The 27,804-nt window shown below is 37.4% G+C and overlaps 1 protein-coding gene across 5 annotated transcripts; it reads left to right on the plus strand.

Annotated features, from left to right (window-relative positions):
- Positions 1 to 6,178: 6,178 nt before the first annotated feature.
- On the plus strand, positions 6,179 to 27,008 carry LOC121259945 (Fanconi anemia group J protein homolog). 5 transcript variants are annotated; one of them, XM_041161766.1, is made up of 28 exons: positions 6,180 to 6,657; positions 7,127 to 7,220; positions 8,019 to 8,094; positions 15,111 to 15,175; positions 15,281 to 15,325; positions 15,431 to 15,531; positions 15,610 to 15,751; positions 16,121 to 16,182; positions 16,269 to 16,342; positions 16,425 to 16,495; positions 19,656 to 19,743; positions 19,829 to 19,901; positions 19,998 to 20,093; positions 20,405 to 20,510; positions 20,941 to 21,034; positions 21,117 to 21,200; positions 21,286 to 21,442; positions 21,655 to 21,848; positions 22,388 to 22,432; positions 22,613 to 22,641; positions 22,732 to 22,853; positions 23,046 to 23,093; positions 23,658 to 23,785; positions 23,879 to 24,171; positions 24,734 to 25,670; positions 25,794 to 25,865; positions 26,288 to 26,403; positions 26,491 to 27,008. In XM_041161766.1, the coding sequence occupies exons 1-28, from the start codon at positions 6,315 to 6,317 to the stop codon at positions 26,492 to 26,494; spliced, it is 3,759 nt and encodes a 1,252-aa protein (XP_041017700.1). In that variant the 5' UTR covers positions 6,180 to 6,314; the 3' UTR covers positions 26,495 to 27,008. The 5 variants fall into 5 exon arrangements, with proteins under 5 accessions (XP_041017703.1, XP_041017700.1, XP_041017702.1 ...); XM_041161768.1 differs by having other exon boundaries at positions 6,181 to 6,657; positions 23,661 to 23,785; XM_041161770.1 differs by having other exon boundaries at positions 6,430 to 6,657; positions 7,117 to 7,220.
- The last annotated feature ends 796 nt before the right edge of the window (positions 27,009 to 27,804 follow it).

Below are 27,804 nucleotides of genomic sequence, written 5' to 3' on the forward strand. Positions count from 1 at the left end.
TTATTATTATAATATTTTTTAAATTTTCATACAAAATAAAATAAATAATTCAAATTTTTTAAATTTCAAAACAAAAATAAAAAAAATATTATAATAATATTTTATTCAATTTTCAACTTTTATCTCAATTCATCTTAACTCATCTACGAAAATAAACGAAGCCACTCTTAAACCCAATATTTTCACTTCTTCGCACCCAACCCTCTCGCTCTCTCCCTTCGCACCCAAGCTCTTCCCTCTGTGCCCAAAAGCTACCATCAACGATGACAGTCCAAGACGGGTCTCTCTCTCTCTCTCTCTCTCTCTCTCTCTCTCTCTCCTCTAGCCTAGGCCAACGTTCGCTCCGCTCAACGTCACGCCTCCTACGGTGTGCCTGCCGTTCAACGGAGCCGTCTTAGGTGAGGATCCTTCTCCTTCGCCTTTTTATTTGTCCCTCTCTATCTTGGGTTTTGGCAATCTAGAGTTATGCCTCCAGGTAAGCCTCCAAATATTCGAAACCTAGTTACTACTCTTGTTAGATGAATGCAATATGTTCAAATAGTGGGATTGAGAAATTCATTGCTACTTTTTTTAAGCAAACATATTATTTAACAGTTATAGGATATAATAGTCAACAAGGTGGAAGACCCCAACATTCAACCCAAACCAACAAATACAATACAAGGAATAAAAGAGAGAGAGAGAGAGATTTGGGTTCAATGACTTGACCTCCACGAAGTAATTTAAAGTGGTTTTGATACAATCCAATAAACGGACTATAATATTATGACTGAAAGTCATAGTAAAGAGATTTGTGCTGCATTTCATTGGTCTGGACTGGTTGCAAGAGACTTCCACTACCTCTTTCCCATAATCCTTGGTTAGGAAAAGCTAAAACATATATAAATAACAAACATGAGATGCGTCGAATAGCCGAAGGATGGCAATTAGGGATTGTGGTGGTGAATGGAGGCCACACGCCACTCTAGGAGAATTGAGGTCGATCGGATCTAAAGAATCCAATGTTGCTAGCCCTAGAAATATCATGCGTGGCATCAACAGGCACTCCTTAGTTTGGCGGCGTGTGAATCTTACGAACGCTTTGATCCGCGCGTGTGGCGCATGCGCTATTTTGTTCGACATTCTGGTTCGGCCATTTGAAGGATTAGTGGCTAAGGAGTCCTGCTGTAGGGAGCATGGTGGTTGCTGGACTCCGAAAAGCAATAGGCCAGCACTTCTTCTTGCTATAGACATAAAACAAAATAAAAATCATAAAGAAATGAGCTGCACAGTTTGATAAGACGAGGGAGGGAGGAGTCAAAGTTCCACCACCACCCCCCCTCGGGCGGAGAAAATGAGATCTTTGGGTGGGTTTTCGTTGAGAGCAAAATGACTAGAGAGAGAGAGAGAGAGAGAGAGGGAGAGAAAAAAAAAAAAAAAAGAAGGGCCAAGAGATGAAGTTCATTGCTACTTATTTTTTTCCCAGATTAGTAATGTCCTTCGTCTTTTAGTTTCAATATGCGTTAACTCTTTTATTTTGGCAACCTTTTTTTAGCTTTATCTGCTGATGTTGTTTAGAATGACCAAACCCTGCTGCCCCGCCCCCGTTCGCTAGATGCGGGGGGTGGGTGGCCCTGCCTTGACCCGCTTTTCCCCTGATTCGCCCCTGCATCGTGTATAAATATATACATATATTATATACAAAAAACCCCACCATGTATCAAAACACGTTGTTTTGAGATAGATAAAACATTGTCGTTTTGATAAGTTTTAATTTAAAATCCTCCATATATCAAAATGACCCCGAACCCCCCCCCCCCGGAACCCCCATAGACTTCTCTTTTATCTCTCTCTCATCTTTGTGATTCGTGAAACCCTAGCCGCTCTCTCTCCTGCCCCGTTTGTCGTACATTGTTCATCTCCATCTTCGTTCCACGCATAATCTGTCACCCAAGGTATGTTTCCGTGCACGTTGTTCTTTACTTTTAGGTTTTTTTTTTTTGAAGTTATGGAAGATGAAATTAAATTGAAGAGTTGGAGGATAGAATTGTGAATTGTGTGCTATGGAGTGTGGACATTGTGCATGTCTGTTGATTGTTGTGTAAACAACATTGTGCATGTGAAATTGTCACTTTAGGGTTTCTGATTGAAACTCTAAATTAGTTTAGAGGTTTCGATATGAAACCCCGATCTATTTTAGGGTTTCGACATCGAAACCTCGATCTATTTTGGGATTTCAATATGAAACCCCGGTCTATTTTAGGATTTGATGTTGGAACCCAAACTGTTTTGGGTGATTTGTGCATGGTTTTAATTGTTGCTATGATCTTTGCTTCATTTCAAATTTTTGTGAGTTTTGGAGAATAAATAACCAGTCAGATTTTAGTACTAGTTCTCATACCCCTATCCTAACACCTAATCTTACAATTGCCACTAACCCTATGAACCTTACCTCTACACCTGCCACTAACCCTACTGGGCCTACCTTTATCGTCGCCCCCATAAAGCAAGAAATCAATTTCAATAGTTTGAACTTACTTCACCAAATTAGAATGTGATGATCTCAATAACTTCCAAGCTAAGTGTAACTATTGTAGTAAAATGTATGGATTTTACTATAGAAGACACGATACATTCAAATTAAATGTCCACTTAGAAGAACAATGTAAGAATAGTCAAATATTAAAATCTTTACAATATAATAGTCAATCTAGACTAAATATTAGACTTTAAAAAAATGGCGGATGGGAGTAGTAGGGGTGCAACGTTAAATAGGTATAATAAGTATAATCTGGATAAGTGTACGAGACATCTAACTTGTGTAGTCATCATAGATGAACTACCATTTCAATTTGTGGAGAGGAAAATGTTCCAAGTATATTATAAGTACTTGGAATTTAGGTTTAACCTTCATTCTCGCCACACAGTGGCAAAAGATATAAAAAAATATTACAAAACAGAGAAAGACTTGTTAAGGGGCCAATTGGTGGGTCAATGAGTTTGCCTCACCATTGATACATGAACATTCGTCCAAAATTATAATTACATATCTTTGACTGTTCATTTTATTGATTGTGATTGGAAATTAAATAATAAAATTTTAAAATTTTGTCAAATTTTCAATCACAAGGGTGAGATGATTGGAAAGGATTTTGAGGCTGCAATAAAGGAGTGTGGGTTGGCACGGGTTGTGATAGTGACAATTAATAATACCTCGTCTAATGATGTTACATTGGGGCATCTTAAAATCTATCTTAGGGAAACAAATAAGACAATATTGGGTGGGGAGTGTTTGCATGTGAGATGCGCTGCACACATTCTAAATTAAATTATCGGTGATGATTTGAAAGATCTTGATGACTCGGTTGCATGGATTATAACTGCTGTGAGATTTATGAGATTTTCACCTACGATGTTGGATAAATTCAAAGTTGTTAGGAGGGTTGCGAGTATAACATCCAAGATGTTCTTACAAGATAGAACTCAATCTTCTTGATGTTGGAGGCGGCTCAACAATATAAGTTGACATTTGCGTTACTGGGTGATGAAGACATTCAATATGTTAGATATTTTAATGACCATAGGGGATTAGGCAAGCCTACTGATGATGATTGAGAGGCTATTGCTACTTTTATAGACTTTTTGAAGCTTTTCTACGAGTTCACAATGAGGCTATTCGAATCTTTGTAACTTATATCCAATAATTTATGTCAACAAATATGTAAGGTAAAATAAGAATTGGATGAGATGTGCGTAAGTGATCGTATTAGAATACAGGAAATGACATTGATGATGAGAGTTAAATATGGCAAACAAATATTGTAGAGATTTAAGCAGGGTAAATATTTGTTATATGTGACTATTGCTCTTGAACTTTCAGCACAAGATTGATGGCATAGTATATGACTTATGATTGGCACACAAGAACGCATGGGCGGAGCATATTGTGGCAAGAAAACCCTTGTTAGATTGTTTGATGAGTTTACCATGTTCAATGATAATAATATTTCGGCACCTACACCTATCCCCCTCGCCCGGGGCGGCCTCCTCCAGAAGCTGGAGTTGGGAAAAGGCGTAGGTTAAAGTGGGGTGAGAGATTGGAGTAGAACCCCCTAGTTCGTCATCCTACAGAGGTTCAGCTGAATGTAGATAGATACTTAGCAACAAATTTTCACCCATTTACATGAGGATTTGATATATTGTCTTGGTGGAAGACTAATGCCTTGAAGTATCTCGTTGTTTGAGAGATAACATGTAGTATTTTGGCTATCTTGATTAACATTGTAGCCTCAGAGTTGGTCTTTAGCATCAGAGGGCACACATTAGATCTATTCCGGAGTTTATTATCTGCTACCACTATGGAGGCACTGATTTGCATGCAGAATTGAATCAACGGGACATTCCTTCATGTTCCATATGTTACTGATTTTGACGAGGCCGAGGAGGAGGAGGGTGGTGATTAGTCCGAATCTGGTAATTGTAGATTTCATTTTGTTATTTTAATTTATTTATATTCATTTAAGTGATATTAATTTCAAATTTAATTGTTGTAACGATACACAAGACAGTGTCTACCTCTGTTGCAATATGACTTCATGTTTATTGGACCCACTATTGCCATTTGCCCATTGGTTTGTACAATTTGTCCCTTAATTATTTTTTATATTTATATAATTTTTGATAATTTTAATTATTTTTCTTGTATTTTTTTTAACTTTTTATAGTCTTACTATCATATGCCCAATCTTAATCCCAATGATCCAATGATCTCATTCTTATTGTCATCTTCATCTCAATCTCGTCTTACTTAATACTTTTAATAATTGTAATTTTTAAATTTCTAATATATATTTGAATTTTTTTTTTGTTTTTTGTTTGTAATTCTAATTTGTTTTTTTATTAATGTTTCAGGTTTTATAATCTCACAGTGTCACAACACAGCTCACTGACTTTTCCACCACCATGGTCATCCCAAATTCCAATGTCAAACAGTCAAAGTCAATTCTCCGATTGAAATGATATTCTTGTGTTGATTCAGTTAATTGTAATCTTACAACAATTTGTCCCTTACTAGTTTATTGTGTTGTCATCTTTTATTTAAATTATGTGATAACTTGTAATATTTTTTAGATGAATTTATAATAGTTTTATCTTAATTCACTTAATTGTAATGTTGCTACAATTTGTCCCTTAATAGTTTATTGTATTATCATATTTTATTTAAATTATGTGACAATTTATATTATTTTTTAGATAGGTGTCCACCCTCGCACCCTGGCAATTGGATGGGGAACCCCGCCCCCTGTGTGCGGGGGAGGGTGTTGGGAGAAAAACTCCACCGCTCACCCATGTAGGGGCGGGGGGCAAGAAGGGGGCCACCCCGCCCTATAAAGTGCGGGTAGAACCCTAGAACCAACCTGACTAGCCCAATAGATAAATCAGGGATATGAAAACAAAAACAAAAATTAGGGTTGGTTTGGATAACAAAGTCTTGCAAAATCATCAAATCTCATCTCATCTCAATATCCAAATATCACAAACACAAACAATTTGCAATTTCAAATCTTCAACTTTTTTATCTAATCATTACCTAATTATTAGAACTTTTTTAAATTTTGAAACAAACTATAAATAACAATTTAACTTTTTTAAACCCCAAAACAAAAAATTATATTATAATGATATTTTAATTTTATAATATTTTTATTAAATTTGTTCTCTCTCATTTCTCAAAATCATGTAAAACATATTAATTCAATCATTTCACTAGTATTTACAAATGATTTAATTACTATTTACAAATCATCTTATTTCATCTCATTATCCAAACGAGACCTTAAAGTAGAGAATTTAGTTGCATTATAACATTACAAGTGCACTGTGCTCCATGTGGAAAAAGATTAGAAAGATATTTTCGATACATAAGTGAGAAGTGCTACAAATACAAAATAATTTTATAAAAATAAATTTATAAAGTAACATCACTTCACATGATTTATTATATTTATTCTATAATAAAAATAATTTACAATCTAACTACATCACTTTGTAAATTTATTTAATGTATATCTCTTTTGTTGCTAAGTTATTTTTCTAAGTAAGATCGTAATTGTGAAAAAAAAAAGTGGAATCGTAATTAATACGTGCAACCGTCACAAACCGTTGGATTGCGAGGTTAAGCACTGCTTCGAAAGCAAGTTACCGCCTTGATCAAATCCCACAAAATCCAAGTTCCCGCCAAAACTCCCCCAACTTTCCGATTGGTCTTATAAACCCCACCGACAAAGCTTGAAAACGTTTTCTTCTTCTAAAGATCATCGCCAGAGCGCCAAGAAATGGCCTCTGCAACTTCAGGACCGAACCATAAGAATGTGTACCACATCGGAGGCATTCAAGTGGAATTCCCCTACCGACCGTACGGGTCGCAGCTTGCGTTCATGGGCCGCGTCATATCCACGCTGGATCGAGCCCAGAGAGAGGGCCACTGCCATGCGCTCCTAGAGTCCCCGACCGGTACCGGCAAATCGCTATCGCTTCTCTGCTCGAGCCTCGCATGGCAGCAGAACTATAAGTTGAAGAATCAGTATGGGAATCTTTCTCAGTCGAAGCCTGCTCCGGAGGCGGTCACGGATCCTCTGGCTTACGGTGGCGGATTTGTTCCGGAAGTGGAGCCTTCAGGTAAATCAAGAATTTAATGATTGATTTAAACCCTACTACATTATAACAAAATGATATTATCAAATTTAAACCCTAATGCATTATCAAAGAAATATATATTATAAACAATTTAAACCCTAATACGTTCATATTGCATAATTATAATATATATCTCACGCTGTTAGGGATTCCGAGAAAGTGAGAAATTAGGCCTTCGTATTAAACCTAAAGCGTTAATATTGGATCTTTGTTTGGTTATTGCAAATTTAGAAGAAAGGAACATAGTAAAACCTTTCCTACTGTCCTTTTACCTTGTGGTTTCGAAGCAGGTGTGAAACCTGCGTTATGAATTTTTTTTTAAAAGGAGTTTCTAATTGATGAATTATAGTTTCTGATTATTAGAGTGAAAAATATGGTCAAACAATCCTTTATTCATTATTTCTATTTCTTAGTCGATGAACTATGCCACTGACATTACAGTTTTTATTAGGTAATCCAGGGTCAGAAATTGTGGAGCCAGCTCAATCTGCGGCAAAAACCAAGAACCAAAAGAAACCGACAACACCTACCATTTATTACGCATCGTAAAGTTCTATCCTAACTTTTATTTTTTATTTATATTTTTTTAATTTTTTTATCAGCAAATAGGAATTTTGTTAAATATAGGCAGTTCTATCCTATCTGTTACTACTCAGGACTGTTTTATTTATTTTCTGTGTTTATTTATTAAGTTAGTAGTATTGCTTTTGAAAGCAAGGAGAACTGTTCTAAAAACTCCACAAAAAGCATCTGACGACCACTTAAAAATCTGTATAGTGACAATGAAATCTCTTTATAGTATTTACAAAGGCAAAAATGTAATAGTTATTTAGTTTATTTTCCATGTCATGATCTTGCGTTTCATGAAAAGTATCAACTTTATAGTATAGCTTCCCATTTTAGGTTGTATTCAATTACTTTATTTAGTTGAATACTTGATTTCAACACTTAGTTCAATGTTTTTTTTTCAGTACAGAAGAATTTTATCGATGATAAAAGTAGGCATAGCCTCACTATATTACTTTAATGTTGTGATAATGATTTTTTAAATGTAAAATTATAGTTTAACTCTAGTATGAATTCCTCAGGTTTTACAATTTTAATTTGAAATTGGTTGTGAGTTATTTCTTTTCTGATTATTATTAGCAACAATTTTAGCTGAAACTAGACATTATAAATTATTTAGGTCAAGTGAAATCAGTCATTTTGTATTTTTCATTTGATTATTTGTGAACATTGAAAGAAGATTTTACAATCTCAAGAGTATAAAAAAATCGCTTACTGGGTTGTCAAATGTTGAATTCAATTCTCAAAGTATTATAAACTATCTTCTGTTTTTTAAGGAGGACACATTCACAAATTTCTCAAGTGATTCGTGAATACCGGAAAACTGCTTATCGAGTGCCAATGGCGGTTTTGGTAGGTTTGCCTTTTCCTTTTCAGTTCGTATTCAGCAATCGCAAATTTCACACATGCCCACACATTCATGTTTCAATTACAGCCTGGAAAATTTTTACTGGTCCTCCCCTTGCAAATTGTCTTTTTTCTCGATTGTGACCTGTTCATCAACCTAATAGAACTTTCATTATAAGTGAATAAATCATTTTTCTAGATTCTTTTAGAATGCATGCTAATGGTAGCCACATGCCTGACACTTGCAAGCATTTTTCTGGATTGGGCCTTGAATCTGGCTATGGAACAAACATTGTTATTGCTCAATATATATTGGAAAAATTTGGATTGGTCATATTTGTTTGAATAACAGTCGAGATCAATTTTGCTCTCCTTATGTTGTCTTCGACAAATAACTAAACATTTAATCATTAACTGGGATATGCTGTCCTTGTTAGCAGTTGTCAACTAAATTAGGAATTTTCTTGACCGCAAAAAGTTTTTGGAATGTTATTTAGTCATTATTTAATATATGATATGCCTATAAATTTTTTTAATTGGTAATCAAGAAGTTTTATTCATAACAAAAGGCATGGTCTCTCTCTCTCTCTCTCCGATGCCCAATATGACTAATTCCAGCATATTCAAAACTTTAAGTAGTAATGAACTGGTTTAACTTGTTTGCAATTCATATTATATATATTTATAATATATATCTTAGCAAGTAGTAATCAATTCATCCACCGTCCTCTTGCAGTATTCAAAACTTTTATTATTTCTCTCCCTCCAAATACACCAACACATACATTTTTTTTTTTTGATAGGTAATCAAAAATATTGTATTCATAGAAATAGGCAAAGCCCAGGTACACAGGAAGTATACATGAAAAATGCCTAGCTAGGGGTTACAATAGAAAGAAGATCATGGACACTAAGTCCATTACCAACTATAGCCCCCGCCCATAGGAACAATGACTTAAAAAAGAAAACTTTAAGCTCATCTATTGTTCTCTCTTGATCTTCAAAGCATCTAGCATTTCTCTCCCTCCAAATACACCAACACATGCATATTGGTACCAATCTCCAAATTGCCGCTACCTGAGAGTCTTCTTATAGTCCTTTCTAGCTTGTGAGGAAATCCACCAATCTACTAGGCATAACTCAAGACAATCCGATTCTTAAGAAAAAATCTTCCCATAAAACCTTGGCCACCTCGCAGTGTAAAAGCAGATGATCAACTGACTCTCCATGCTTCTTACACATACAACACCAATTTAGGACAATAATCCGTCGTTTCCTCAAATTATTTGTGGTGAGAATCTTGTCCAAAGATGCTGTCCAGACAAAGAATGCCGCTTTTGAAGGAGCTTTCATCTTCCATATATTCTTCCACGGGAACATAGACGTTCTGGAGTTCGTGAGCTTTTGGTAAAAAGAATTGACAGAGAAGATACTTTTTTTAAAATGGTTCTAATGCATCTTATTTCCAGAGCCCCCTGGAATACTTGTATAATGCCGCAAAAAACTCCATAATAGACTCCAACTCCCAATCATGGGCTGTCCTAATGAAATCAATATTCCATTGAGGGGTGCCGTTTGAGAAAACCAGAAGGTCGGCAATCGATGTGTCCTTTGCTCTAGCAAGCACAAAGATGGCAGGGAAGGTATTTCGTAGACAATGATTACCACACCATATATCAAACCAAAAAGGGACATGCGAACCATCACCTACAACAAAATGTTCATGTCCTCGAAAGGTCCCCCACAGGCGCCTTATGTTTTTCCACAAACCCACACCATAAGGGCCTCGTATCTCATTCGAGCACCATCCTCCCCAAGCTTCCCCAAATTGAGAATTTATAACAGACTTCCATAAGGCCTTCCTTTCATTTTGGTACCTCCACAACCACTTATCCAAAAGAGCTTGATTAAATTTCATCAAGTGGCGGATCCCCAACCCTCCCCCCGAGATTGGTGTACAAATTGTTGACCAATTAACCAGGTGGAATTTGAACTCTTCCCCCAATCCATTCCATAAGAAATCCCTTTGTAGCTTCTCAATGCGGTTAGCCACTTTTGTGGGGAGCGGGAACAAAGACAAAAAATAAGTGGGTAGGTTAGAAAGAATGCTTTTAATTAAAGTCAATCCACCACATTTCGACAAGTATAGCCTCTTCCAGGCAGCCAATCTGCATTCCACTCTTTCAACTACATCATTCCAAATCTTTTTAGATTTAAAAGAGGCCCCCAAGGGTAAGCCAAGATACTTAATAGGAAGCAAAGATATCTTGCATCCCAAGGTAGTAGCTAAAATCTCCACATCTGGGGCAGCCCCCATTGACACTATTTCCGACTTTGCGAGGTTAATGCTCAAACTTGACACAATTGCAAAACAAAGGAGTAGCGCTCTCAAGTCTTGGACTTGACCAAGGTATGCACCACAAAAGATAAGCGTGTCATCGACAAATAACAAGTGAGAAATGTTGAGATCGCCATTCCCCACTGACAAACCATGGAGTAACCCACCATCCACCATGCCCTCAATCATCTTGCTGAGAGCTTCCATGACAAATAAGAAAAGAAGAGGAGAAAGCGGATCTCCCTGTCTCAGGCCACGAGAGGAGTTGAAGAAACCCACCGGTGATCCATTTACCAAGATAGAGAAGCGTGCTGAGGAGATACAAAATTCTATCCATTTCTGCCATTTCCTTCCAAAACCACATCTTCCAAGTAAGTAGAGAAGGAACTTCCAGTTAACATGATCATATGCTTTCTCCATGTCTAACTTACAAAGTAGTCCGGGTTCTCTAGACTTCAAATGACCATCCAAGACTTCATTCGCCATAAGTATTGAGTCAAGAATTTGTCTACCCTTGATAAAAGCATTTTACGGCTTCGAGATTAGTTTTTCCACCACTGAGCTTAGTCTATTAGCTAAAACTTTGGATAGAATCTTGTACATCCTATTCACAAAACTAATGGAACGGTAGTCTCTCACATTCCTAGACCCCACCTTTTTAGGAATGAGGGCTAAAAAGGTGGCATTGAGACTCTTTTCAAATCTAGCATTAGAATGAAATTTTTGAAAAACTTGCATAATATCTTCCTTGACCACATCCTAACAAATTTGAAAGAAACCCAAAGAAAATCCGTCCGGACCAGGAGCCCTATCACTTGCCATACCCTCTAATAACTTTGCTCACTTCCTCTTTTGAAAATGGCATTTCTAACCACCTTGCACTCTGCTGGTCTAATGAGGAAAAAGGCAAACCATCCACTCTCGGTCTCCAATTATGCTCTTCAGTAAAGAATTGATGATAGTATTGTACAATGTGGTTTTTGATAATCGTCTGATCCGAAGAAGCTGCCTCATCTACCATCAATGTGTCAATAACATTGTTCCTCCTGTGAGAGTTAGCCATCCTATGGAAGAATTTTGTGCATTTGTACCCTCCTTAAGACAGAGTACTCATGAAATCTCCTCCATCAGAGTAATTCTTTCATGATCAGCAACTACCTGTCTCTTGCGAATTTTATCAAGTTCGGAAAGGGTATTGGTCTCCTCCTCGCCTTCCAGACCCTGTAGTTCCTCCATAAGAGAGTGCTTATGCTGAAACACATTGCAAAAAACTTGTTCATTCCATTGCTTCAGATCCTGTTTCAGCGCTTTCAACTTTTTAGCCATAATGAAGCTGGGAGAGCCTTGAAAACTATAGGAAGTCCACCAATGTCTAACCCTGTCTACAAAACCGTCAGTTTTAAGCCACATATGCTCAAATTTAAAATATCTTCTGCCCCTTGGATGCCTTCACAATCCAAGATGATGGGGGAATGATCAGAGCATAAGCGAGGTAATCTTCTTTGAGCTACATCCGGGAAGTGTGACTCCCAATCGGGGGTAAGCAAATCTATCGATCCTCGACCAAGAAGGACAATCACGGTTGTTGGACCAGGTAAACGTGCCTCCTGATAATAGAATGTCCATGAGCTTCTGTTCTGAAATGAAATCAGAAAAATCTCTCATGGTTGGAGTGATGTGAGAAGCTCCCGACTTTTTGCTTGGAAAGCGAGATATATTAAAGTCCCCCCAATGCAACTTGGAAGCTCCCACCAACTGATGACTCCTGCCAATTCTTCCCACAAAAATCTTCTCTCTGAATCAATGTTTGGGCCGTACACACCAGCGAAAGTCCATTTGAAACCATCTTCTAGATTAACAAAGGAGCATGCAACTAAGAAATCACCCACACACTCCTCCACCCTTTCCACCACCCTTGTGTCAAGCATAATAAGAACTCCCCCAGAAGCTCCTTTTGATGATAGGTAAGACCACCCAACATGTTGACCTCTCCATAAGCTGCGAACTACTTGTCTAGTAATAACTTCCAACTTAGTCTCTTCATCGCTCTCTGGATAACCCAATCAGACACATTGGGATGAAAGGAGTAGAGTGGAGTAGGATCATCCTCCCCATCCCTATTAGCAGTAAACAGAACCAAGGAGCTAGCATTTTCGAGTACACAGGGCCCTTCTACCATCTCCAATCTCGAAGAAAGAACCTGATCCGAAGAAGCAACCAACCCAAAGAGTGCTGGCGGCTCAACAACAATCTCCAACAAAACCGCATGGGCTTCGATTGGGTTTTGACCAGCATGGGCTTCGACCATGGGGTTCAAAGACTCTAACTCCCAAGCCAAGATAGTGTCAAGGATGCAACCCAAGGGTGCGACTAGGCAGGTCGACCCATTCTGTGACAACGACAAACTTCTGGTGTCTAGAGAGTAGCCGGCGGCGTCACTTAGACCTAGCCCTGTCGATCCCGTCGAAATTGTGCCTGTTAGTCGCACGCTGTCAGTGACAGAAGGGATGACGGTGACAGTGCCGATAGGGTCGACAATGACCGGCGGCAAATTCTGTAGTGTTGGCGAGGTCACCGGCGAGGGTGCCGGTGAGCTAGGGAAACTCGAGCCTGAGGAGGAGGCTCGGGCCCGAGATTTTGTCGTAGGCCACCAGATGGGCATCGCGGGCTTCCCGTTTGCAGGCCCAACGCAGGCCTCTTCATAAGGTAGAGCTTGCGGGCCCAATCCAACACAAGCCTCTTTCCTGCGCAAACCCAATCCAGTGGCCTCTTTCCCAGCCTTATCATAGCTTGCAGGCTTCCCATCGGCCTCTATCCCACCCTGGCCCATTATCACACTTAAGCCCCAATCCATTTTATTCATAAGAGTGGATATTTCTTCTGAAAGACTTGACAGATGGCCTCTGACCTCCCACAACACTCCTTCAATGTCGCCCAACATAGGACCTGCAACAAAGGCTCTTGTATCACCCTTGACAGCGATAGGTCTGCTAAAAAGATTTCCTACGCTACCCATCCTTTCACCCATAGCCTGATACCTGTCAGCCACAGTGTTAGAAACACTCATTGCCGGCAAACTCAGTGCCTCTGCATATGAAGCTTTGTTAGAAGGAGGAAAACTCTCTTCCTCCAGTATGGAATCTTGCAAACCAGCAATAGGGATGCTTCTCGAATGGTGGCCTGCGAGTTTACCCAGATTATAAGCAAAGTCCTCCCAGCCACTGCCCTTCAAGCCTTTAGGAATCATCACCGATCCCCTCTTTTTCTCAAAACCCGAGTTCTGCCAAGTGCAAGAAGCACCCGCTGGCATTTACGTGTCTTTGAATGGCAAGAGCTCCATTTCCCATCCTCTTTTGCCTAAAGAAAGAGTCCTTTCGATGAGAGGCTAACCCTTCCTCCACCATTTGGACCACCTATGTAGCCAAAACCCTGCTTACCACGATAGATGTAACCAGTCTTTTACTACGTTTAGTGATACGTATAGTACTACCCCCTTCCCACGAGAAAACAAAAGATTTTGCTTTCACCTTGAACTGCCTAATGTACTCCATAATCAACACATACTAAACAAGAACCAAAGAGAAAAAGGAACCTAGGCAAAGGGTGAATCAACTCCGGCGAGAAGCACTGGAAAATTTAATGAGGCCACCTAGATTCATAAAAACTTCATTACTATAACAGTTATAAAACTAAGGGCTGCACACCAACACATACATATAAGGACCATCTTCCATGTTGCAGTCACTTTGCGGATTGCCTTGGAGACGACTACAACTTGCTAGGAAATCCATCAGCCTTCTAGGCATAATCCATGTTAAACCCATTCCCACAAAAAAATCATTCCACATGGTTTTGGCCACCTCGCAGTGTAAAAACAAGTGATTTGCCATTTCCCCATTCTTCTTAGACATGCAACAACAATCCTTCAACTTGATCTGAGGTTTCCTTAGGTTTGTCTATAGTAAGGATCTTTCCTAAAGAAGAAGCTGTTTAGACAAAGACAGCTACTTTCATAGGTGCTTTAGTCTTCCATATCTTCCTCCGCAGAAAGGAATTATTGAGTTGGCTAGTCAAATTATGATAGAACTATCTAACGGTGAATTGACCTTTTTTTGTAGAGGCTCCAATTGATCTTGTTCATAGCCCCTATTGTCACTCTTGTGGAATATGGTAAAACAAAGAACTCAATGATGACATCCAACTCCCAATCATGCGCTACTCTGGTGAAATTGACATTCCATTGAGGGGAGCCACTAGCTCGTGCGATTTCTATTAACTTGGGAAATGTGTATTTGAGGCTTTGATCACTTCACCATATGTCATGCCAAAACTTGACCCGGAGCCATCACCCACCTCAATATGCGTGCGTCTAAAGAAAGTCTCCCATCCACTTCTTATGTGTTTCCAAAGACCCACCCCATGTGATCTGCACACATCATTTGAGCACGATCCACCCCATGCTTCATCAAACTCCGAGTCAATAACAGCTTTCAATGAAGCCCCCTTGGGTTATAAAAAAAATATTTGATGTATAGCTGTTTGAACCAGAAGCCTTTGGACTAACGTATATTCACATGTACTCCCACTCTCGAATAATGTTTTGTTTTACATGGTTTTTCCCTAGTTCAAGCTTACAGTGACCGCATATTAATGTTGTCTGTTTCTTTGTCTCTCTCCCTTCCAGGCATCACGAAAGCATTACTGCACAAACAAGCATCTTCGTGGGAAAGATAATATTGATGAAGAATGGTGCACTTCTGAACTTATGGCTTCTTTTGTATTTTGTTTTTTTCCTTGCTTGTGAGAAAATTACCTTCCATTTTTCCTTTCTGAAAATGGTTTGGGATTATCCAGCAAATTGCTTTTGAGTAATCGAGAAGTAGGATGCCCAGAATTTAAGTGAGTTACATCTCTTATCACATGCTTTCCTCATCTTAGTTATCTTGGTTTACACTAGTGTAATAAGTTGTCATAATGGCAATTGGATAATTTTATTACCAACAGAAATGTACACAAAGTCAAAGGTCATCCATCCCTTCAGAAAGGAGGTTGCCATGAGGCCCATGATATAGAAGATCTTGTAAAAGTTGGGCAAGTTGTGAAAGGTTCATTTATTGTATTTTGTATTATATCTATATTTCTATTTTTAACAAATCTTACATCATCTTTTCTTCCTTCTCTAGGTTGTTCATATTATGCAGCACGTTCAATGGCAGATGATGCACAATTAGTTTTCTGCCCATACAACTACATCATTAATCCAGTCATCCGTGGAGCAATGGAAGTGGATATTAAAGGAGCCATTGTGATTCTTGATGAAGCCCAGTATGTTTTATAAACTCTCTGGATTAAGTTTAACATTTTATGATCTTCTCTCTGGTTGTTGAATGTGTAGAAAAATAAAATAATGGTAAGTTTACAGTTTATTACTTGGACTATTTATAAAATGAATGATAGTTGGTGAATTTCTAAATTGTGAAATGTCATTTTTCCACACTGGTTTTGGAAGCATAGGCAAGTTTGTCAGTTGGGATTTTCAATTCTTTCTTTGTTGCCTTGTATGCTTTTGAATTTCTAGGAGCACTACTTATAAAAAAAATATTACTAGTAGTTCTCTCTGATTACCTGATACATGAATATAGTGAGATGTGAGGATATTTCTAGTAGTTCTAAACTGGTTTAACTTGTTTACAGCAATATAGAGGATATTGCTCGTGATGCTGGCAGTGTGGATGTTGAAGAAGACGTTTTGCATAGTAGGTTATGAAGTTATGAAATGACTATGCTTTCTATTTCATGATTTCATAAGTTAGTTTCTTATAGTTGTAGTACCTTTTGGAAGAATTGCAGATGGAACTAGAGCAACTCTGCGGAGTTGATGTTTTAACTTATCAACCTTTACATGAAATGACGCAGGTAATTGCTTGGGCAACATGACAATAGTTTGTTCCACTATTCATTGATGATTAAATGATCTAAATGTGCCAGTAATTTCTAGGACCTTATTAATTGGATTGAGCGGAGGAAAATTACATTAGAAAAGCATGAATTTCAACATCACGTCTCCTGGTGAGTTAACTTGTTTTATGCTCCTCTAAATCTTTGTTTCTGAAATTCTTTATTTCAAGGTATTCAATAATTGTGATGCCGTCTAAATCCCTTAGAAGCTGATGTTCAAAAAATTCAATATAAAAATTCAATCAGCCCAAGATATTCTATTGCTTTTAAGGGACATATTCTACTTTTCTCCACTGGCTTCTTTCTACTAGAAAAAAATAATGTCATTCTTCCCTTAATCACATTTTGCTGACGTTCATCATGTACTTCAATTAAGTATAGGCTGCTACGATTTTGGAATTCACAATGCAATGCATTATGGTCGTGGGTATGTTATCAATTTTGAGGGATTTCTATTGTAATGTACACATATGAGGTGTGGGCTCCAATAAAATATGGTTCGATTACTTTTAATATCAATTTTTTCCACTTCTATGATTTATACACTTGCTTTCCGAGGGCGCTATCTGTGGTTTAATATAAAATGTATTTTTGGTCCACCTCATTGTTGTTAGCTCATGGATTAAGAGTTTCTACAATTATTTGCTTCTTTTAAGAAAAGACACTTGTTTGCATGTAAGATTAAGGGCTTGTTTGGAAATAGATCTCATCCCAAAATTCTTATCTCATCTCCTTCCTAAACATAATTCAAATACAAGATTTTCAAACTAATCATTACAATTTTTCCAAAATTTCAAACAAAAAATAAAAAATAATTCAACATTTTCAAATTCCCAAACCAAAATAATATTATAAAATAATATTTTAAAAATATTTTAACTTTATAATATTTTTTATTCAAAATTTTCTCTCCTTTCCCAAAACTAAAAAAATACTCAACTCAAATTATATCACTACTATTCATAAACTATCTTATTATTGTTCACAAAATTATAATCTCATCTCACTCCCCAAATGAGCCCTTAGGCTTAAAGGCTTACCCTACATTTTTCTGGACAGGAACAGAGCAATGCACCATCACCAACCTCAAAATTAATGAATAGAGCAAAATCATCCAATCCATTTCTAATATTCTTCCACAAACCAGCACCATGCACACTTCTCACTTCATTTGAACACCGACACTCTCGTAGACTCTCATACTTCAACTTATAATAGTCTTCCATAAAGGCTCATTTTCTTGATGATACATCCATACCACTTCCTAATAAGTGCCTTATTGAAGATTCTCAAATACCCACCCATGGGTAGCCCAAGTGGGAGGGGCAAACTTATGTGCATGAGCCTTAAGCCACAGGTTCGATTCTCCCTGGGATCAAACTTCGATTTAAGTGGAAGGCCATGGCGGTGGGTTGTTGTGCCAGTCTCCCTGAGGGTTTAGGTTCCATAGGTGAGTCCTAGGGGCTCTATCGTGGAGTGGTTCCCCTGTCATAAAAAAAAGATTCTCAAATTACGAATTCTCAACCCTCCACTAGAGATCGATATGCATACCTTATTCTACATGACGAAGTGGAACAAGGGCATGTTTGGGAAACAATCTCATCTCATCTCATCTAAAAAATTTTCATAATTTTTTTCTCAAACATTACTCGAACACAAACACTTTTTAATTTCAAATATTCAACATTTTCATCTAATCACTACCTAATCATGACAATTTTTCCAAACTTAAAAAAAAATATATTACTTTTTCAAATTTCGAAACAAAAATGATATTCTAACAATATTTTAACTTCATAATACTTTTTATTCAACTTTTTCTCCCTTATTTCCCAAAATCCAATAAAACATCTCAACTCAAACCATCTTACTACTATTCACAAAATTCTCATCTCACCTCATCTCATTCTTCAAGCATCTCCTTAGTCTCCTTTCCATTTCCTCCCCACAATAAGGCATGGAAAATCTGCTCAATTTGATTTGCCTCACTAGTTGGCAATGGAAAGCTTTTTCCATATCTAGCTTACATAAAGTACATGGCACTCCCATTCTCAATCTATTCTCCAAACATTTATTTGCAATAAGAACCAAATCAAGGATCTGACGCCCCTTAACAAAAGCATTTTGAGGTTTTGAAATAATCTTCTCCATAACCGTACTCATACAGTTAGCAAGAACTTTGGAGCTAATCTTGTACACCCCTTTTATAAGGCTAATAGGATGAAAATCCTTGACATCCGTTGCCCTTGCCTTTTTAGGTATGAGTGCTAGAAAAGTCGTATTGAGACATGTCTCAAACTTTTTATGGGCAAAGAACTCATGAAAAATGCTCACAATGTCCCCATTCACAACCTCACAACACTCTCGAAAGAATCTTGGGTGTCATAAAGCAAGATTAGAAACCCTCCCCTTATTCCTTCCCCGACTTATACTCCCCTCCTTTGCGTCAGTTTATTGTACTGGTAAGTCTCTTCAACTCTCTTTCTTTTTTCATGCTGATTTAGCAAACGAATGATGGCCCTTCAATGGCAATAAGTAAGGCACTGAATTGGTCTTCAAAATCCTCACACGAAATCCCCAAGCACTCCTGGATTTCTTGGACCTTCTTGAGGAACCATTTCAAAGAGCACCCAGCCAATTTTACCCCCGGGAGCAGAGTACATAAGGGCAGCAGATGATCACCCATCTTTTCCATCTCAGTCTGATTAAAAACCAGATTCTCCATATCCCTTAAAACCAACTGCATCTCAGCACAACTATGGTCTTCCCCCAAAATTATAGACTCATCTTCCGCCATCAGATTAAAGAGAAAGTCTTCATCCTGATGCACTCCACCATTACATCCAGAAACACATACTGGGTTTACCAATAAATTTTTGAGATTAGGGGGAGCAGAGGAGAGGCGACATCGTCACATTCTGTCCCAGTTAAAACCTTCAGATTTGAACATGCCGGCAAAACCACCAGTGAAACAACGGGAGAGTCCGTCGGTGTAACTTCCGGTATCTGAATATTTAAACCATGAGCGGTATTTAAACTTGATATGAAATATTTATCAAGTATGTTTATGTCCTAGAGACTCTGTACTTATGTGATAAATCCTTAATGATATCTTTCTCATGAAAATAGTCAATTTATTCTGTCTTCTTTTCACCATTGCATTCATGGCCATTGTGTTCAATAAAGATTCATCATTCCAATTGTAGAGAAAGTAAAAGAGAATCATAAGTATTGATCTGTTCATTTTTATTTTGCTTAATATATGTCATAGTTGGACCGGTGGTAAGGCTTTGAGAGAGCTCCAAGAAGCTAATATTTCACAGCAGTGCTTCCCAATCTTGCTAGAATGTGCCACAAAGGTATATCAAATACTTGAGTTTTTATAAATTTATTGGCTCTGGATTCTTATAAGTTTTTGCTGAAATGTAATATTTTTTTTTCAAGGCAATCAAAGCTGCTTCAGATGCAGAATCAGATGTAGCACATTTGAGTGGCATGTCAGTGATGACCCTGGAAGGTACAGGCTTCATATATTCATGTTTATGTATCCTGAGCTTATCTACCGGTCATTGAAGCTTCACATCTGATTACCTTTTTTGGCAATGCTGTGCAGGATTATTCTCTTCTCTAACTTATTTTTTCTCTAGAAAGGGGTGTCACACTTTTGATTATCAGCTGGCTTTACAACGATACGTTAAAAGAGATGCTGGTGAGTGGTATATGTCATAGGTTTTTTTGAACGTTAACTATGTGATGATACATAAAATAATTGGCCATTGTCCCAGTAATTTTTATGGTTTTTTTCTTTCCTAAATCACTTTTCTGTTCTTATTGCTATAGATATTTGGTCAGTTACCATTCTGTCTCTTTATAAAATTTTTCGTGAGATTCGGGATTAGCTGGGACTTTGTTCTTGGACATTTGGTGCCAATAAATAAAAAAAAAGTTTTCGTGAGATTAGTTACAGCTGCAGCTATTTTTGTTGTCATGTCACTATCATTGGTTTTGATACTGTATCAGGAAAAGCTGGCAATTGGACACACACTCTAAGTTTGTGGTGCCTGAATCCAGCTGTTGTTTTTAGAGATATTGCTGATCTTTCGTTGTCAGTCGTGTTAACATCAGGGTAAGCATACTGCTTAGCACACTTGGCTTCTAACTGTGTTTGAGGCAGTGATCCTTAATTACCATTTCACAGTATGGGTTATGCTGCTTATACAAATTCATGTTATTCTTTTGAACATAGCTTTCTGGCTACATGTTCATGAGCTTGGCCTATCTGGGTTGGGTGGTCATGTTCTTACCAGTAGGACCTCAGCAATTTCAGTCAGTCAGCAGAACAATTCTATCCACACACACACACTTAATTCCAATCTCTCTCAAATGCAAATTGACATATAGGATGTCACATACTGTGTTGCAATTTGGGGGGGGGGGTGCTCACATATTGTTGATTTTGCTCTGTTCAGTTCCGTGCAGTTTGCTCCATTGTCATTACCATTCCATAGAATTTCTCTTTTACAAGATTACTCAGCTAGTTTGTTTTGGTGATTTAGGACTCTGTCACCAATGAATTCTTTTTCATCCGAGCTTGGAGTTCAGTTTGGTACTTGTCTGGAAGCTCCACATGTAATTGATGTTGAGTCACAGGTTCAAATGACATTTCTTTGCTCCTGTATTGTTCATTGGTTCAACAATTGTTCTAGTTATGGAATTAACTTTGTCACTGCAGGTGTGGCCTGCTATAATCTCCACTGGCCCAGGTAATTATCCACTGAATGCAAGTTATAAGACAGCAGATGCATATGCATTTCAGGTATATCTGTGGATTATGTTGATTTTTAATTGATTTGGTAATTATATCTTCTCATTTGAATATAAGTTACTGTTATGATTTTAAGGATGCAGTCGGAAAATCTTTAGAGGAGATTTTTAAGATTGTTCCAGGCGGCTGTTTAGTGTTCTTTCCTAGTTATAAGCTAATGGAGAAACTATGCAAGCGTTGGCGTGAAACTGGCCAATGGTCACAACTAAATGCAAAAAAATCCCTTTTTGTTGGTAAGACTTCCCTTTCTTCCTCATGCTTATTATCTTATAATATGCAAATATTCCTTTAGAAAGTCTAATGAAGAATGTTAAGTTCCTGTGTGCTGTCTTTTAGGGGTGAGGTTAAAGTTGAGTTCATCTTACTTGCATCATACTTGGCTTGATTTTTTTTATTGTCTCTTAATAAAAATTTTAGTTATATTATTTTGCACTTGTTAGTGCAGAGCCAAGAGGAGGAAGCCAAGATGATTTTGAGCATGTTTTGAAAGGTTATTACGACTCAATTCATCAAGGAAATAAACCTGTTTTGGGGAGAAAACGACGGGCTAAGAAAACAGGCCTTAATCACGTAAATGCAGTTGAGTCCCCTGAAAATTCAAAGGAAGGAGCTGCATTTCTTGCAGTTTTCCGAGGAAAGGTACAGAATTATATTTTATTCACTTTGGAAAAAGGGAATTTTAGCAATGGTTGGCGCTGTCTTCCACTCCAATGTATTTATTTTGGCTTGTATGCCAGTTTTAATGCCTGTAATAACATGAAAGTTCCGGGCTGATTTGATCTTCTGCTGTATTTAGTTACTGTTGCAACTTATGTTCTGGAGCCAGAATGCCCATATTTGTACATAACAAAAAGTGGTCTAGCTGTTCAATGCCTTGGCAGCTAGTTTGATATGATTCAGATGTAGTTGAATGGTATGCGGTAGGTACTACTGGAAATTTAGATGTAGAGTGGCAGGGGTGTGTTGAAGGAGATGGATTCCATGAGACACTGAACCTTTTCTATTCATTTGCCCCAAAAAATATTTTTTAGAAATTCCAAAAGTTTTTCTATTATCAAAGACAAAGGGGACCATGTCATTCTATCATTATAAAAACCAACATGTGGACTTATAAACAATGTATGAATATGACCTTTTGTTGAGTCTGAATGTGCTCGGTCATTATACTATGCTTGCAGGTTTCCGAGGGAATTGACTTCTCAGATGATAATGCTCGGGTGGTTGTATCCTTTTTGCCCCCGTTGACACCTGTTGTTTAGTCTCTATCTGATAACAGCTCTTTTTTTTTAAAAAAATTCATTTAAATTAGAAACATATCTATTCAGCTTTTATGATTGTTAACTGTTGATACATGTGAAAAATGATTGTTGACTATTGAATACGTATGATCTTGACTATCTCAGATAATTGTTGGAATTCCTTTTCCAAACATGTAAGGGTTCTTTCCTTTCTTAAAGTTCTGTGTGGAAGAAATATCCTATTATACAAGCCGTGATTTCTGATTGATTGAAGTTCTTATCAGAAATGATATTCAAGTTGCATTAAAGAAGAAATATAATGATACACATAAATCATCCAAAAGTCTTTTAAGTGGGAATGAATGGTACTGCCACCAAGCCTTCCGAGCCCTAAATCAAGCTGCAGGTATGCTCTGTCATGGTTTTAACTCAATGTTTCTATCTTGAATTTGATATGAGGTGTTATATTTATCCTGCTATCATACTTTGCTTGAAATTTTTTTTGTTTTGCATAAATGATAAGTTTCTATGCATATCTAATAATTCTTACTCTTGTTGATAATTTATCATGATAATAACTGCCTTTTACTTTCTATAGGACGTTGCATACGACATATGTTTGATTATGGAGCCATCATCCTATTAGGTAAATGTTTTAAGCTTACTGATTTCTTTGTTCTTTTAGTTGGCTTCATTAGTAATTATATATACCCAGATTATATATTTATTTGCATTGGGTGTCCGGAACAAAATCCCGACTAATCTCAAGGGTGCACAAGCCCTTCTCGGCAAGGAGTTTCCCTCAACTTCCTTAGGTAATTTAAGGGAAAATTTGCCTGGTCCGATGGCTCCTAGAAATTGTTTGCACCCAAGGGTTCAATCCAGAAAGATATTGCCTATGTCCAACCAGGAAGTGTGATAAGATTTCTTAAAAAGTCTTATTGTATTGAACTCTTGGTAGACTGAGCTTTACCATACAGCTTCTGCAGGCTGCTGAGGCAACCAGCATTTTATTTTACTTATATTTATGTTTGGCTAGTTGAGCTTAAATTCAGCATTTGTCTTCAAATTTAATTGATGTTGTTACTATTTGTGTTGGGCATTTCTGGTGAGGCAAATATTCCATGATTGGTATTTCTTTGATGGCATATTTTGCATGTCGATTGCCATCCAGTTAGCGTTGACTTTGTAGGGAATTATTTTTTGCAAGCAGATGAGCGGTATCACGAAGAAAGGAATAGAGCATACGTATCAAAGTGGCTCAGGAATTCAATTAGACAATATGAAAGATTTGAAGTATCAATGGAGGGATTAAAATATTTTTTCAAGGATGTTAAGGTACTTCCCATTTTGGTTCTTAAATTCTTAATCTATTTCATGAGTTAAGTTGTTGGATGAACTATATATTCTAAGTGGTCAACGTGCTTGCAGGAACGGATAGGGAAGAGTACAATAAATGTCTTGCAGAATATTGACAATAACGAAGAAAAGTCTGAAAGTATGATCGGGAAGGGTCAAAGTGAAGAGTTTGGAAGAAAGGAAAGTCGGAAACTGAACACGTCTGATCATTGTGGACAAAAAGTAATTCCTGTGAAAAATTATGACGCTTCCCCTTGTGGGCAGAAATCTCATGGAGATGCAGAAGTTCATGCATCTCTGAAAGTGGATGAGGGCACTAACTTTGCATATATTGATCTTGAATGCAGTTTTCAGAAAGAAACAAGGTAGCTCTGGAATCCCACTGTTCATTTTATTAACTGCTAGCATATTCTAGATAATTGAACCGGCCACTGGTGTTCTGGTAAAATGGTTGGTAGCTGTCTCCTTTTGAAGTTTCTGGATCAAATTTTTGAATTCAATTAGATATAAGAGATGAGCATGAAACTAGCATCTGCGGAAGGTTTAAAGGTCCCCTGCTACCATCCAAAAGGGAGTAAAATAAAAGGCCAGAAGGTAGTAATACTGAAAGCCAGAGAGTAAGAACTTCATTGAAGTTAGGGGAGCAATGCATTATGTGAGTTAATTTGATTTCTACTCCTTTGGGATTTGACCCGTCACATTAACATAGTTCACGCACTTATCTTTATGTATAAAAATATAAAACATTGATCAGAGGGGTTTTGAATGCATTTTTTAGGCCCCTGACTTGCCTTTCTACATCGTCCGTCTAAATCTCATCTTTTAAGCATATAGCTGGATAGTTAATGAAACATCTTCCATCCTGGTGTAATAATAATGTGTCTCCAGTTACAACTCCATTACAAGGTAAGAGGTATCCTTTTGCAGGTGTGCAGAGGCTTTATCCATGTCTTTCTCTCATGAAGATCCAGAGGTTTCTCTTGTCAAAGAAACCCCATGTACTACAGCTAGTCCAGGATCCTTCCTTAAGGATGATTATTCTAGTTCAACCATAATTGAGGCTTCTACAGAGTTTTTAGATCAAGTATCGGTTCCCTCAATTTGTTTATCTTATCCAGGCAAAGCTCTTTCTGAAACCCAGTGTTCAGTTGTAGTTACTCCTGATAAAAATATCACTATGAACACCTGCAGCCTTACGCCGGAAATAGAATCTTATTTGAATTTGAGTGTCAATTCTCATACCCAAAAACGGAGAAAGTCCATGGCATCTCTTCATATTGACCTTACACAAGATGAACAGTCCGATGACCCCAGTGCTAAAACTCCTGTCTGTTCGAGTTTCATGAGAAGCTCAATGGCTAGCAGAGACTCAAATCGCAGAATTGAATTTGGTTGTGAGTCTAATTGTGCAGATCAGAAATCGAAAATTTCAAATGTTTCTCAATTGCTCACAAAGGATGATTATGGCACTCCATGCATGTCTTCTGTTCCTGTGATGGAGAAAAGACTAAAAGTTTTTTGTTCACTCTGCAAAAGCCCATTGGGTCTTCCTGAAAACGATCTCTATGTAATGTGCTCGTTGACTTCATCATCGAAATCTTACCCAGCATCTCTTTTAAATGAAAATATGAAATGTTCTATGGACACACCTAGAAGCATACAAGTGTTCATGACAGATACATCATCTGTTCATCCTGATCTCTGCTCCAGAACTATTGAAGGTGCTCCAGGACACGGCATTTGGCGTGAAGAAGATGGGTGTGTATTCAACACTATTTTCTGTCCTGCCTGCAGGAACCCTTGCATTTGTCTTGGTGTGCAGATTGTGGCAACTGATGCATCAAATGTTCAGTTACTTAACAAGGTATCTCATTGTACTCATGCTTATAGGTAATTTGATTGTGCTTGATACTTGCACTTGTTTTATGCCATCATCCTGATTTAGTTTCAAAGTAGAATTTTATTTCTGACTAAAAATCATGAGCAGATATTGCTTTACCCTGAGCGTTTGGAAATTGAGAATCTTGAAGCTTCAAGGGACAAGGTTACAAAGGGAAAGGTAAGATTGTGCTATACTGCTTTAGTGGGTATCTATTTATATTTTGTCAAAATGTGCCCCTCTGCTGAGGTGCATGTGAGTTTCTAAGGTGAAGAAGATATATTAGGAATTAAAAATTGGAAATTATTGCCTGCTGCATTGTAGTAAACAGATGAATAGCAGGAAAAAAAGTGAAATTGACAATGAGTTTGAAATTCCAGGATCTCTTTGCTCAGGAGCATTTTTTAGTAGGTAGTAAATAGCAAGATTCCCGTTCCTATAAGGTTTGGTGGGTAAAAATGTTATTTTGGCTGTTTATTAAAATAGAGAAGATTTATTTCGTCAATCTGTCTGAAAAATTTACATTTTCATAAGTTACTCGAAGTATAAATTTCATGATCCCCTTCAGAAAAGGAAAATAAAATTTCTCTGCATGATTGTAGAATTTGTTGTCGGTCAGTGGCTCTGGCATGGAGAAAATGGCCATCTTGAGTTCTATTGATAAATTCTCATACTCCCCCAGCAGAAATTGGAAGGCTGGAGGACTACAAAATCAAAGGTAGAAACTTATAGATGTCTCCAGCTCTTGATTTTGGGACATTTACTTGGTTAGAAGCAAAAAGATTTATTGTTTGAAATGTTGCAGTTAAGACTACCACAGAAAGGCCTGCTTTCCAGTGCAGAGGATTGATGCTGAAAGCATACAGGATTTCAAAATGCACGTTTGGTTGGACATTATGTGTATTGGGGAGATGATGTGCTTCTCCACACAAGATGTTGCTTCTGAAATTTGAATTTCCAGTTGATGAGCGTCACTGCAGCTGCCTTGATAATGCACAGCTTTGGCATTGGGTTACAGGTGTAATCTGTTTTTCTGATATAGTTCTGGAAGTGAAGCCACTGGCGAATTACCTGGCAGCAGCTGATCTAGCAAAGTAGCAATCTTCCAATGCCTCTAAAGGGGAGGTATTTCACGTTGCATTATCATGATGAATTTGGAAGCATGTTGGATTTATGGCTTTGCAGTTCATTATAAGTTAAAGCCAGTTGGATTGGGCAAACTTCAGTTTTCTGGTTCTAATTTAAACGGCTATGAAACGGGCTCGCCATTTGCATCTGGCCTTTTGTTTATATCAACAAAACCAAGGCATTGTTTTTGTAGTATTTTGGAATTACTTTACAGATTAAGAGCTTTTAATCACGATTAAGATTAGAGAGCTGTGAATTCTCACATTCAAGTAGTAGTGAGAAATTGCGGGCCCATCTAGGCCTTTTTGTGTTCTCAGGTAAACAAACACAAAGTAGATTCGTACTTGGATTCGGCCATGAGTTCATCTTTAGTTTTGCGCGACAATAAGGTCCAGCTAACGTTGTAGACAAATTAAGCGTGCATGGGGAGTTTTGGCATTTTTAACCGAGTTTACAAAGAAATTAAAAAGTAATAATAGAATATTAAATAGTAATAAATAGTAGTAATAATAAAGTAATGAATAGTAGTTGAGTATTAGAGAATATTTGAGGTACTCATAATACCAAATCGTATCATAATAAGCTACGAATTAGATTTTTTGAGCACGAGATTTTGTAGTCGCTATTGGATGCTGAAAACCTCTCTCATTTGTCGTTCGATGCTGAATTTTCAACGTCGAATCCCATTCCTGGTTACCGACCGTTCAGATTCCATGGATCGATTTCTTCAGATCTCAAATGCTTTAGAGTAGGTTAGAAATTTAAAATCATCTCAACTCATCTTAATTCATCATTATAATATTTTCAAATTTCAACATAAAATATAATAAAAAATTCAACTTTTTTAAATCTTAAAATAATAAAAAATTAAAAAATAATATTTTAATAATATTTTATTATTTTAATTCAATTTAACTCAGTTCAACATCCAAACGCAGTCTTAATATTGCAAGTCATAACCGGTAATGCTCAGACCTTTCTTAGCGCTGTA

Source organism: Juglans microcarpa x Juglans regia, chromosome 4D, assembly GCF_004785595.1.
Source record: "Juglans microcarpa x Juglans regia isolate MS1-56 chromosome 4D, Jm3101_v1.0, whole genome shotgun sequence".
Classification (NCBI taxonomy): domain Eukaryota; kingdom Viridiplantae; phylum Streptophyta; class Magnoliopsida; order Fagales; family Juglandaceae; genus Juglans; species Juglans microcarpa x Juglans regia.

What these genes read in the sequence shown, in the direction of transcription:
- LOC121259945 (XM_041161766.1), top strand. Translation starts at nt 6,315, where the DNA reads ATGGCCTCTGCAACTTCAGGACCGAACCATAAGAATGTGTACCACATC. An exon ending in CCTACCATTTATTACGCATC is followed by an intron (nt 7,221 to 8,018) that starts GTAAAGTTCTAT and finishes CTGTTTTTTAAG; the next exon opens with GAGGACACATTCACAAATTT. An exon ending in AGCCCTAAATCAAGCTGCAG is followed by an intron (nt 22,854 to 23,045) that starts GTATGCTCTGTC and finishes TACTTTCTATAG; the next exon opens with GACGTTGCATACGACATATG.